Consider the following 13,560-nt stretch of genomic DNA (forward strand, 5'->3'; position numbering starts at 1 on the left):
AATTTATACCCCGTTATCTTTCATGTCTCTGCTGTGCTAGTGTTTACTGGGCTCCTGGTTTCTGAAAGCCCGTGTCTGCTTTTAGTGGAGGAAGATGCGGCCTCCTTCTGGGAGGGGCCGGGGGGCGGGGCGGGGTCTACCACCCGTGTGTTCCGGTCACCGAGCTAGGATCTCACTGTGTCTGGGAAAAATCTCCTCTCAGAACTCAGTTCTGCTCCACCACGTTGCATAGAGGACTAGAAGCCAGCTTCTGTACCTGGGTGGTCTCCTGGGCTGGGAGGGCTGTCCGTGGGCCTGGGGAGGTCACAGTTTCGTTCAGAGGCAAAGCAAGCTCCCAGCTGCTCTCTCACTGCCCCAAGGCCTTCAGCAACCAACACTAGGCTGGGGGCTGGCGACTCATCGCAGGTCTCCCAGGTGGGCAGCAGGGATCCCTGGCGTTACCACCTGCCGCCTCCCAGGGTTTGTACTGATGAGCAGGAAGCTGGAACTGGATGTGAAGCCGTGCTGAGCCTCCAGGCCGCAGGTGTCTACACGGCTGGGCCACTTCAGTGCCTGAGTGCCTCGTGTCTTTCTAACATTTGCCTGGTGCATTAGCCAGGACTGGATCGGAAAAGCACACAATTCTGAAACAGGATAGGAACACGTTCCCAGGAACCCAGAGGCAGCCAGCCTTGGTCTTGGTTGCACCCACTTGATGGATGGTACACCTGCCTGCTCCCTTCTCCTTTGATACAGATGATGGGTAAGACCACAGTTGTAGGGAGAGCTGGTTCCCCCTGTGTCCTGGATGGCCCAGACCCCCAGAGCTGATCGTGCCATTTGTATCCCACTCTCAGACTTACCATCCCCCCACAGCTTCCCAAAGCGTGCTGCTTTACCCACTCATTTCTTCATTCAACAAATACTAAGGCAAGGAGAGAGAGAGAGAGAGAGAGAGAGAGAGAGAGAGAGAGAGAATCTCTCATCTTTTGGTAAATTCCCCCAAATCTGCAACAGCCGTGGCTGTGCCAGGCCAAAGCCAGCAATCAGGAAGCCAGTCGGGGTCTCCCAGAGGGGTGGCAGAGACCCCAGTAACTGAGCTACCTCCTCCTGCATCCCCACGTGCACCTTAGCAGGAAGCTGGAGTTGGAAGTGGAACTGGGACTTGAACCCAGGCACTGCAGAGGGGAGACGGGAGCTGTCAGCTGTGGCTTGACCCCTGCAGCAGAGTGCCCACCCCCCAATGCAGCGTTTTGAACAGCTTTGGGGAGGAGATTTCACAGCTCCTCAGGAACCCCTCCCATCTTCCCCAGAGACAGTCAGCCCCTCATAGCCCAGCGCCCCAGCACTCGCCTCTGAAAAGGAGGCCCCTGGGCTATGCTCCTGGATCTTTGGGGGCTCCACATGTGGGTGCAGACGCACACCCCTTCTCTCTGGGACTACAGCCCCTGGCAGGACCTTCTGAAGCCATCGCTGGTCCCATGCCCGCGGGCACCAGGCCCCTCCTGCCCTCTCGGCAGGTGTCATTACCGCATACAGAGACCCATCATTCGGCATTAATCTGGGATTCATCATGATAGCTGTGACCATAATTAATTTATTTGGTATTAATGTGGATGAAATATGTACTGTCCTTTCAGGGGAAATCGGGCTGCCTATAAGCATTAGTTAAAAGGACCATTAAAATCAAACCTTCCCCAGATCCATTAGGCGAAGTCTTTCATCCTGAAGAAGATAAAGTTCTGCTGTGTGAAATGTCATGAATAATTAGGTTGATTGCTGTTTTAAACTCTGCCCCTGCCTCCCTGCCCACCCCCCATGCTGCCTCCCGCCTGTAGCAAGTGCCACATCCAGGCCCCGCCACTCCCAGGTTGCTCACCAGTGCTGGGGAAGTGGGCAGGGGGGAGTGCTCCGTGTGTCTGGCCGCAGTGGGCTTCCAGGCTTCCCGGGGCCATTCCTTTCCTGTGTCTCCTTCCGTCCCAGCCATAGTGACACTGGCTCTTGCCTTGGAGCCTCCTGGAATGCTGTGGCCTTGGGGAGAGGTCTAGCGGGTTCCCGCACAGCTCTGCACGCTGCTGTCCTGGGGGCAGGAGCAGGGCGTGGAGGGGCAGCCTGGGGGGCCCACCCCATTTCAGCAATTCTCAGGCCTGCATGGAGCACCTCTGTGTACGTGCAGTGCAGCGAAAGGTACAAAGAGGCAGGTGGCAGGAGAGCCCCATGTGCCTCCTCCTGTGGCAGCGCGTGATGAGGCAGAGTGATTCTGCAGCAGGGGGAGGTAGCTGACATGGGACCTGTGCACCCCAGCCCTACACAGGAGGCAGAGAGGGCCTGGCTGCTCCCCGTGTCCTACCCTGGCAGCTGGGGTTGGGATGGGAGGCTATGCCGGGGAGTGAGGGATGAGGGAAGAGACTGACGCCCACTCCTCACCCTCACCCTCTTGTGCTGCCCTGCCAGGCGCTTCGGCACGAAATGCACGGCGTGCCAGCAGGGCATCCCCCCGACCCAGGTGGTCCGCAAGGCGCAGGACTTCGTGTACCACCTGCATTGCTTCGCCTGCATCATCTGCAGCCGGCAGCTGGCCACGGGTGACGAGTTCTACCTCCTGGAGGATGGGCGGCTGGTGTGCAAGGAAGACTACGAGACGGCCAAGCAGAACGGTAAGCAGCCCATCCTGCAGGCCTCCCCCCACCCCACCCGGGCTCTGCGGCAACTTCCTTCTGAACACCCCTGGCCGTGGGTGCTGAGGCCTGGGGCCAGGGTAGCCTCTGGGACCTCCTCCCCCTCCTCCCCACGACTCTGGCCTTGCAGGTACACAGAGATCTTTGGTGACCTTCCTGTGGAAGCCCTGGCCCCTGCGCACCTGTGCCAAGGCTGAGCTCATGAACTCTGGTCGCTTGCATGCTCCATGAGAAGGGCTGCTCACACAGTCCCACGGAACAGGGTGTGGGTCCCATGAACTCCAGTGCCCCCACCACAGACCTGGGTAGCTGGCTTCGTCCTCCTTGTCAGAGAGCTCATTTGTACCCAGAATGGTCTTGGCCTGGCCCCTCCGGGTGCTGTGGACAGTGCAGGAGAGAAGGGTGAAGAGCCTGGCTTGCTATGATCAGCTGGGGTGGCAGGAGTGAGCCCTACAGGGTCACTTCTTATCTGCACCGTGGCAGAGCAGTGCGGGACAATGGAAAGACACCACCTTTGGAGTCTGAGGCCTGGTCTGCATCTCCATGAACTTGGAGGTCCCCTGGCCGCTGGGCTGCTCAGCTGTTCATAGGACTAACTGGGCCTGCCATACAGGGCTGTCTCCTGTGGGTTGAAAGGGGAAGCCTGTGAGGTGTCAGGTAAGAAGGGGACGGTGTGGGAGAGGAGTGTCACAGCAGGTGAAGGAAAGCAGTCATGGGTTTCCGGGAAGTTGTGGTGTATCCCCCAGGTTCCCGAGCCTTGCTGGTAGCTGAAGACAACCCCTGCCTGGGCAGCGAGAGGGCCCTCCACGCAGGACCACGGCCTTGTCTGCCGGGGATGTATGTGGGCGCTTTCCCACTGTGCGGCCTCCTCCTTGTGGCTGGCAGTCCCCTCCCTTGAGTTGCTCCAATGGCAGCCACTTGCACCTGAGTGGGAACGGTTCTGCTCATTTCCTCCGTCTCCCCGGATATCTGTATTATCAGTAGAATGAGGCTGCATCTGATGCTAAGGACAAGTTCCAGGAGACCCTGCAGAATTCAAAACTAACACATTTTTAGACTTATTTTCCCGCAGGAATTAAAGGGAGAAGTTGGCAGGGGTGGCGGTGGGGGGTGTTATTCTGGAAGCACATGAACCCATAACCAGTGCTATCTTTCTTTTCTTAGCATTAGCTCTAATACCTGGCAGAATGCTCTCTGCTAAATTAACAGCCAGGGCAAGCCTGGGCGTGTTGGGCTTTCCTCAGAGGGTTTTTTTCATTTTTTCTTTTTTATCACATTTAACTTCTATAACCAAGGCTGTTTATTTCTGGGTACATTTTTTTTCCCAGTATGAACTCGGCCACCACTTCTTAATGAACACTTGGATGACATTGTTACAGGATATAAAAAAGATTTTAAATTATAATAACAGTGAACGTTAAAATCACTGCATAATAGTCCCCGCCATCACAAGAACAGAGTCCCATGCGTGGGAGCAGTCTGTATGGTGCCGCCAGCTGCCTACTGGGCGCGGGGTCCCACACCAGTGGCCAGCCCTGGTAGCAAGCGCTGCTAACTCCCCTCTCTTGGTATTGAGTAGTTAGGAATGAACATATTTGTGGTGGTTTCATTATTTCATCTGCCATACAGGGAAACCTACGCAAGCCTTTCTAGAAATCCTGGTGTTTATCTTGGTGCAGAAATTTTTGAAACTTATACAAGTTGCTTTTCACAATGTACATTCCCGTAAACTTTTTGAAGACTCTCTTAGACATGATTTTTTTTAAAAAAAGATTTACTTATTTTAATTGGAAAGACAGATTTATAGATACCGAGAGAAAAATCTTCCATCAGCTGGCTCACTCTCCAAATGGCCAGAACAGCTGGAACTGAACCAATCCGAAGCCAGGAGCTTCTTCTGGGTTTCCCATGCGGGTGCAGGATCTCAAGCCTTTGGGCTGTCCTCCTTTGCTTTCCCAGGCCATAAAAAGGGAGCTGGATAGGAAGTGGAGCAGCCAGGATATGAACCGGTGACCACATGGGATGCCAGTACCATAATGGCAGCTGAGATATTAGGGCTCACAAGAGGCCTGGTGCCTGACCTGACTCTGTTGCTCGAGGGTGTTGTGGGGAAGTGAGCCCAAGTGTTCAAGAGGAGACATGCATGGTGCCCTCTCGGTGCCTGACCCAACACAACAGACAGCACGGGCCACCCAGGGAGCACCTCACCTTCCTGTAGCTGCACTGGTTTCCAGAAGCTTTTGGGTGCTGCAGGCACTGCTTAGACACCTGCAGGGTGTGCTGGGCTGTGAGCCCAGGGCTGTGGGACAGTGGCCCTGGCAACGGCTCCCATAGGGGCCAAGTGCAGGATGGCCCCAGGCCTGCTGGTTTATCCTGGCTGGGAAGAGGGCTTCAGCAATCCACCCTGATCAAGCCCAAGGTCGGCTGTGGCCACTGACCACCCACAACTCTGAGAGGCGGCCAGGCAGGGAGGAGGCGGGACCTCCTCCTCTTCCTGTGCCTGCGGGAGGGGACCCGTTCACACCCACTGCCCCGGTAAGACGTGCCCTCCCGCAGACGACTCCGAGACTGGGGCTAAGCGGCCACGCACCACCATCACGGCCAAGCAGCTGGAGACGCTCAAGAACGCCTACAAGAACTCCCCAAAGCCTGCCCGGCACGTGCGTGAGCAGCTGTCCTCCGAGACTGGCCTGGACATGAGGGTCGTGCAGGTGAGTGGCCCAGGGGCAGGAGCTGGCTGGCCCTGGCCTCTCAGACACACCCCGCACCCATCTCTCTCTCTCTCTCTCTCTCCAGGTCTGGTTTCAGAACCGCCGTGCCAAGGAGAAGCGACTCAAGAAGGACGCGGGACGGCACCGCTGGGGGCAGTTCTACAAGAGCGTCAAAAGGAGCCGGGCAGGCAGCAAGCAAGAAAAGGAGAGCTCGGCGGAGGACTGTGGGGTTAGTGACAGTGAGCTGAGTTTCCGAGGTGAGCAGGGCTGGAGGCAGCAGGCCGAGACCCTTGGCAAGTCCCCGGGGGAACAGTGACTCCTGGGTCCCTGGGGCCACTGCCTCCCAAACACAGGACTGAAGCGGCAGAGGGCGGGTGCAGGGGTTGGCAGCCCCTGCAAGCTGGACGCATGAGTGTCTGGCCACTGAGCTGTGGGCGCTGGGCCTCCCTGGCACCCAGTGGCCCCTGCCCCCTAACAGTGGGTCAGGGGATGTGTCTTGGCCCGGGTCCCAGTCTCTCCTGCACGCTCCGCTCTGTAAGGACATTGGCCTGGTCCGCTGAGGGTCCCTAGAATGACCCTCCACACACAGGCCCCTAACCCCCGGGGAGATCAGCAGCCAGGGTGCATGGGAGCCAGGGAGCTGGCTGTGCTTGGGAATCCCCTGTCATTGCACCTCTCCCCCGCCCCCTCCCGCACTCATACCAGCTTTGCAGCATGCACTCTGTCCAGCTTTTGTGCATCAGATGGTAAACACCTACTTGCCACGGGGGCGGGGCCTCGGATTAAGCTCAGCATTTGCCCTCGCAGGGTCCTGGGTGAGAGCAAGGGAGGAGGGTGGCCCTGTCTCTGGATCCTTGGCTCTGTGGGATGGATTCCCTTGAGCTTGTCTCCCTTCTCTGTAAATGGGGAGCCACCACCTCCTCCCTGCCTGGCCGCCTCTCAGAATTGTGGGTGGCCAGCGGCCAGAGCCGACCTTAGGCTCGCTCAGGGTAGCTTGCCCGGGGCAGGTGCAGGCAATGGCTGAGGCGTGGCGGCATGGCGGTGGAGCAGGGCCCCCACTGCCCAATCCCTTTAAGGGCGTGAGTCCACCCTTGCCTCTTTCCTTGAGGGGTGTGGGGGGTGGGACCCAGCCAGGCTCCAGGAGAGGATGGATTGCTGAAGCCCGGACTGAGGGGGCCTTGCCGGGAACGGTGCGGGAAGCACAGGCTTGTGTGGAAAAGAGGAGTCCACACGGGGCTACCGCAGCCCAAGAGGACAGGACGCGCGTGTTCAGGGCACATGCTCCCGTTGGGCTGCAAGCAGGTCTCCCGGAGCAGGTCCCATCAACTTGTTTCTTAGGCCCAGAGCTGCTCGCCTCTGTTGACGAGGCGACTCCATCAGGTGTCAAACGTTCCATTTTTCTCGCCTTAAAGCGAAGACACAGCTTGTTGGCTTTCACCAGGTGGATCCTTTGGTTCCCAGGTAGAGAGCTTCCTGATTAGAGCGGGAAGCCCCAGCTTTGATAGGGAGCTGCTGTTCCAGGTAGACCAGAAGGCCTCTGCACACGTGGCTTACCGTGGGTGCGGGATGCCCTTATCACCCCCACCTGCTTGTGCCCTGTCCCGATCCTGTGTATTCCTAGGTTGTTGAAGAGCAGGGGGACCTCTGGGTCCCGACAGTTGACAATAAATCTGCATTCTTTTGTCCACAGAGGATCAAATTCTCTCAGAACTTGGCCACACCAATAGGATTTATGGCAACGTGGGGGACGTTACAGGCGGACAGTTAATGACTGGGAACTTCTCCATGGACGGGACGGGACAGTCCTATCAGGACATGGGGGACGGGAGCCCCTACGGGATCCCCCAGTCTCCGTCCTCCATATCGTCCCTGCCCGCCCACGCTCCTTTGCTCCACGGGCTGGATTACGCAGTGGACAGTAATCTGGGCATCCTGGCACACGCGGGGCAGGGCGTCAACCACGCGCTGAGAGCCATGGCTGGGGGACCCACCTCTGATATCTCCACTGGAAGCAGTGTAGGCTACCCTGACTTTCCCACCAGCCCAGCCTCTTGGCTAGATGAAATGGACCATCCTCCTTTCTAATCTCTCCTCCCCATCCTCCCTGGCTGGGGGGCTCGAGAGAGAAACGTCTTCAAGGATCGAACGAGAATGACTTGCCTTTTCGGGATCAGACGTGCGCCAGTGGCAAGTTCCATTATTTTCAATGGAAGCGCTCCGCCGAGTCCCAGAAGAGCCTGCTAGGGTCTTGCTTTCTCCGAGTGTGTGTTTGTATGTGTGTGTGTGTGGGGGGGGGTGGGGTGAGGGGGCAGCGCTGGGTGCAAGCACCGCCGTCTGAGAACCCAGCCCCGGGCCGGCTAGACCGCACGCTCTCGGGATGCTGGCTTGGCAGCTGGCCCCTCCCGCCCCGCTTCCACCGGCTTTGGCTGCTCAGTGCTCGGGTGGCGTGAGGGGATTGTGAAGGGCCACCCAGGCCTCGGCGACCTGTGCTCCAACTGGTGTGTCTCAATGCCTCCCAAACCAGTGCACTCATTAGAAACAGGGATTCTTCCAGAATTAAAAGCAAACAAAACACCAAAAACAAAACTCAGTTGTTAAAGATCAAGTGAAAACATTGATGACTACTATTCAATGTGACAGTTAAAAAGGAAAAAAAAAAAATGCCCCTTTTTCATTCTTTCCCCACCCATGAAAAATACAACTTTTTTCTCCCCTGGAAATACTATCCAGAGGATACTTGCCCTTTGGGGCTGTTTAAGAAACCCCCTGCGTGTCCCTGAATCCCTGATGGCAAGAGGTGGTTTTCATTGCAGGTGACCCGAGGCTGGAGCCGAGTGCCTGGCGCCCCGTCCGCAGGCTGCCTGACCGGCTCCTTGGGTGCCCACCGTGCCTTTCCGTTTGTTCAGCTGTGAATGCCAACAGGTCTCCCTCCATGTGGCCTCCCAGCTGGCCCCGTGTGGCCGGAGGCGGGGCTCGGGGGTCCCGTGCTTGCCAGTGAAATGAGAAGGGGAGAATCTGCCTCGCGTGTTAGACGAGTTTGCCAGTGGAGGCCCTCTGCCTCGCTGTTCTCACTGACCCCATGGAAGGACGTCTTGGTTGCTTCCAGAAATGGGCTGTGCTGATTTGGCCCACTCAGTTGGGAGGAGTCCCTGGGGAAGCAGCCTTAGAATTGTCCCTTGGTAGAGGTCCCACGTGGTCCCTGGGCTGCATCTGTCCTGGTGACTAGCTGGCTGGATGTGGCCATGCCCTGCATGCCAGTCCTGGGCATGGGAAGCCAGGGCTTTCCAAGAAGTGGTGCCTGGGGACTCTCTGCTTGTGGGTTTGCAGTAGCATGTCGCCATGCCTGCAGCTGGGGCGCAGCCACCCCGTGACAGGCAGCACTTCTGCAGGAGGCTTTATAGGCATGGCAGCCCAGCTCCTCACCGCTGCACCCACTGCTGGCTGTGGGCAGACTGGCATGGAAGCAGCTGCAGGTCTTCTCACCCCCTTGGAAAACTGGTTTGCTGCTCCCCGGCTCTTAAGCAAGATGTAGGCAGAGGGAGACAAAAGAGGGAGAGGAGGCAGTGTCCTGCTGTGATAGGGCCAAAGGCCCTTCCTCCTGGGAGTGGGCAGCCGGTCTTTGGGCCTGCAGGGCATCAGGCACGGGGCTGGCAGGTTAAAGGCGGAAGTGACCCCCTTGCCACTAGGACTAAACCGGATTCAGTTGCTGTAGAACACCAAGTCTGTAAATTCCTCATCAGCCATCAGGCTGCCTTCCGTCCGATCGGTTTAGCTTCTGGTATGCTACGATGGTTGGGATTTTTTACCTGGGGTGTCTGCGAATGTAGATTCATTCCTCAAGGTGCCCCGTTCCTGCTCTCGGTGTGCCAAGCCTGTCTGATTCTGTACTGTTGTGGAATCCCCCATGTGAATGTAGTGTGGGGTGGAGAGGAACGGAGGTACAAGTGCAAGGTTATGAGAAACAGGAAAGCAAGTGCAGCGTCTTTTTGGAGCTCAGCTTTCTAGTAGGCTGCCCAGAGCACATAGGAAAAGGGCCATGCTGGCAGGGAAGGGCGGGAGGGCCCAGCCTCAGCTTGGCTGTCTGTCTTAACATCTCCTGCTTCTAGTATAGGCAGAGAATCCCTGCCCTGGTGGCACTGTGTAACATCGGTTTCAGGGGGGTCAGTTGATTTCCGTGTCAGTAATATGCTCGGTGCAATCCCGGGACCCAGGACATCTTCCTCAGCCACACCAAGTCTCCTACAGAGCTCAGCAGGCAGCGTGGCTGGCTGGGAAAAGTGCCCAAGAGGGCATACGCCAGTAAGCCGGGAGGGCTTCCTGTCCTCCAAGGTACCTCCTGAGAAGGCAGTAAATGCTGGTGCCCATGTAGAAACAAAGCTGCAAGAGGGCCCAGGCTTCAAGCAGGTTTCCCTGTAAGCTGGTTTAGCTTCGTGCGTGGACCAATGCCACGGTTGCCAGCACTGCTGGGGGAGGGGGGTGGGAGGCCCGCTATAGCTTGGAGCAGGAAAGGAGCGGGTCCCACACTGGCTTAGAGGCACCCCGTCTGCTGCGGTCAGAGGGCCACATGACACCCACCCTCTCCCTTGCCCATGATGTCATGGACAAACTCAGAAAAAAGGAATCGCCGCCTTCCGGAGGTGTTTGTAGTCTATCTGGACCTGTCGCTGGCTCCTAAGGGAACAGCTGCCTGGCGACCTTCCCTGCCACATCCGGTTGATGGATGCCAGGAGCAAATGACTCCCACTGCAGGTCTCCAGTGGTGTTTGGTGGAAGCTGAATGGCCAAGGAGATGTTAGTACTTGGCAAGGAGTGACAGAGGCAGGGAGGAAGGGCCCCTTCGTGGTTGAGCGACCGGTGCTGACTCACCTGGCGGCCACAGTGTGGCTTTTGGCCCTTCGGGGACTTGCTGGGCAACCCCAGGCAGTTCCCTTCAGTCTCTGGCTTCTCTTTCTTGTCTGGTCTGATAGTACACAGTGGGCAGTGACTACTGCGTTGGTAACATTATTCCTGTAAATTACCTGTGAGACATCAGGGAAACAGAACACATTCAGACATCAACAAAAGCACCTGGCTATATCCTGAAGGTTTATTTATTTATTTATTTATTTTCATTTTATTTGAAAGAGTGACAGAGAACTTCTGCTTGCTGGTACACTTCCCCTGATGCCTACCGCACCCAGTGCTGGGACAAGGCCCAAGCTAGGAGCCCGGGACTCTCTCGGGGTGGGGAGGGGCAGAGACCAAAGTACTGGAGCCATCATCTACTATGTCCTGGGTGCACAGTAACAGGAAGCTGGGAGAGAAGCGGAGTGGCCAGGCCTCTGCTGTGGGCTGTGGGCATCCCAAGCAAACCAACTGCTGGGCCAAACACCCACAGGTTTTTTTGTTTGTTTGTTTTTCTTTGGTTTGAAACCACTGCAAAACATCATGTCTAATAAGATCACTGGGGGCTGTTAAATCTTCATTATTAAGTTCACTTTGTGGAGAAGTCTGGAGACACATGTAGACCAAAAGACACGCCCCTTGAAGCTCAAGTTGGTTAATGTGAACCACCTGCCTCCTGGCGGGAGGAGGCCTGAGGCTTCTGCTGAGCCACGGACGACCTGCCTGGAACCCTGGCAGCAGCAGCCACACCTCCCTCCACCGGCAGGTGTGCAAGGCCCGAGGAGGCTCATTTTTTAAACATTGCACTTTAAAACTTGGACACCATGAGACGAAGAAAAATTCAATTAAGCGGAAATGAGTTTTGTTTTATTGCCTGCCGCTGAAGGGCTCTGGGCATGCTGAAAGCTAAAGAAAAAAGCACATCACTGGCTCACTCTCTTGCCTTCTCTCTCTCTCTCTCGGCTTGGTCAGCTGGCTGTGTGGCAACTGCTCCAGCTGCTTCTGGCACAGTGACCGCAAGCCTGAGAGGAAAGAGAGAGAGGGGAGGGGGAGAGAGAGAAAGAGAGAGAGAGAGGGCTCAGCAGTCATTCCATCCACAACCTGCTTGGTAGGACCACGTTAAAAGCACAGTTTGATGCTGCCAGCTCTGGTGAGGAGGCAGCGGCAGGCTGGGGGGGGGGGAGTGGGCCAAGCGTCCCTTTGCTTAGGGAGGCAGGGCACAGATGGACAGAGCAAGGATACCCCCCACCACACACCTGCAGACAAGAACCCCAGCACTGTGTTGAGCTGAGCAAGCAGGCTCAGGGCTGCGGAGTGCCAGCAAGCTGCTCTTAGCTCGCACTCAGCCCAAAAGGCTCCCTGGGTCTCCTTAGCTCGGAACTGCTGCCCTCATCCCTCGCACTGTAAATTTTGTACAGTTGAAAAGAAATCAAGTCTTGTTTCCTGAGGGTAGGGAAAGGAAAAAAAAAAAGACCCCACCCCACCCCCTTTATTTATTGCCATGTGACTTTGGAAAAGAGAAGCATTTGTTTGTATGTGCCTCCTGTGTTGGCATGAAATGTGTACGGTCAAGCTGTAAAATAAATATGGACATTCTTTAGAAGCCTGCGTGTTCTGCTTTTCGTTGGTTTGGGGAAAGTTTGCTCTTGACTGATGTCAGCGGAACTGGAAGCCGAGCTGACCCAGGATCCTTTCATCAGCCTGGAGCAGGTGCTCGCTGGGAGTGGGGCCCCCGGGCTTTCCGTGAGGTGTTTCCAGCGGTGGTGCCCCCTGCACCTAGGAGTGGGGGGTAAGCAGGTGCAATCAGACCACACGACTTATTTTAAATGTTTATGGATTTATTTTTGTTTAAATGGCAGAGTCACAGAGACAAAAGTAGCAAAGAGAGAGCTCTTCCATCTGGTGGTTCAATCCTCAAACGGCTGCGATGGTTGGGACAGAGCCAGGCTGGAGCCAGGAGCCAGGAACTTTCTTCCCAGGCTCCCATGTGGGTGCAGGAACTCAAGGACTGGGCCCCTCCCAAGTCATTAGCAGGGAGTTTTCCAAGGTCATTAGCAGGGAGCTGGATTAGAAGTGGAACAGCCAAGACTCAAAGCGGAGAGCACATGGGATGCCAGAGCTGCAGGTGCAGGCTCGGACTGCCTGTGCCGTGGCCCGGCCCAGAGCTGCAGGTGACATTAGGAAACTAGACAACATGGCTTCCACGGTTCCTGCTGCTGCTGTGAAATCTAGGTATCTTACCAGAAAAGCCTGATGGAGTCTTTCCTCAGTTGATTATAGAAATAAAAAGCCGGGAATCTGTTGCAGACGGAAAAGGTTATTTGCGAAGGGACCAGGTGAGCAGGGAAGGAGAGGGAAGGGGGAAGCACCTCCGGAGAGACAGGCAGGAGGTGGGGTGCCTCTCGACAGGGAAGGGAGACCAAAGGTTTGAGGAAGGGTCTTTCCTGACCCCTCCTTCTTGGGTGGGAACCTACATGTTCCCCATTGGTGACCTCTTAATCAGGAAATGGGTGGGCAATGCTGGTGCCGCCCACCTGAAGGTGTGGCCAAGACCTCAGCAGGCCTGCATGGTCTCGGGTACTTCTGAGTGCTTAGGAGCGATGGCCTGGGGACTTCGGCCACCATGCCCTCTGTGCCCCAAAGGCCCTCATCCCCAGCCTGTCTATCTTGGGTCTCTACCATCCCTGACCGTGACCTCCCCGAAGGCGCTGCTTCAAGAACGGAGGAGGACTTGAAGGACAGCTGCTCAGGAGAACTAAGGGAGGTGTGGCATCAACGCCTGCACCACGTGTGTCTCAGTCGCCCGTCTCCATGGGCCCAGGGTTCCACTCCGTGACCACTGCAGGACAGAGGGGGCACAAACTGGACAGGCACTGGCCATGAACGCCAGCTCCCTGCTGAGCCAGCTCATGGTGGTGGGTGAGGCTCTGCATGGGGTTCTATAGACTGTCTCTTTAAAGAGAAGCGTGTCTTTTTAAGTCAATCTGCACTCACATGATTTCAGGGTATCCCTTTGGAGAACCCTTTCCTTTCGGGGACCCTCAGATATGTCAGTGTGAGTTGGGGATATTACACACAAACTGCTGCTCACATTGAGCCAGGCTCTGGGAGCACATTGCCTGTTCTCACCTGGTGGCTGTGCTGGAGGCACTGCAGGTGCAAGTGCAGGTGGTCCAGGTGGTCCAGGGTGGTCCTGGGTGCGGGGGGTTGGAACAGGCTGCCCTCAGGGCTGACCTGCCCTCCGGCCGGCTGGCTGGCTGGCTGGTGCAGCAGCCGCTGCCCTGACCGGAGCTCCCGAAGTTGCAGAG

At 56.7% G+C, this 13,560-nt stretch overlaps 1 protein-coding gene across 1 annotated transcript in view; it reads left to right on the plus strand.

Moving 5' to 3' along the window:
- The window catches only part of LHX4 (LIM homeobox 4), a 33,607-nt gene extending 25,981 nt beyond the window's left edge, over positions 1 to 7,626 (plus strand). Inside the window, exons 3-6 of the mRNA XM_040984234.1 lie at positions 2,434 to 2,636; positions 5,214 to 5,368; positions 5,454 to 5,625; positions 7,059 to 7,626. Coding sequence (XP_040840168.1) covers positions 2,434 to 2,636; positions 5,214 to 5,368; positions 5,454 to 5,625; positions 7,059 to 7,453 — 925 coding nt within the window. The 3' untranslated portion in view covers positions 7,454 to 7,626. The remainder of the gene's footprint in view (positions 1 to 2,433; positions 2,637 to 5,213; positions 5,369 to 5,453; positions 5,626 to 7,058) is intronic.
- Positions 7,627 to 13,560: the final 5,934 nt, after the last annotated feature.

This window comes from Ochotona curzoniae, unplaced genomic scaffold (genome assembly GCF_017591425.1).
Source record: "Ochotona curzoniae isolate NIBS_2020 unplaced genomic scaffold, NIBS_Ocur_1.0 contig_4105, whole genome shotgun sequence".
Lineage (NCBI taxonomy): Eukaryota > Metazoa > Chordata > Mammalia > Lagomorpha > Ochotonidae > Ochotona > Ochotona curzoniae.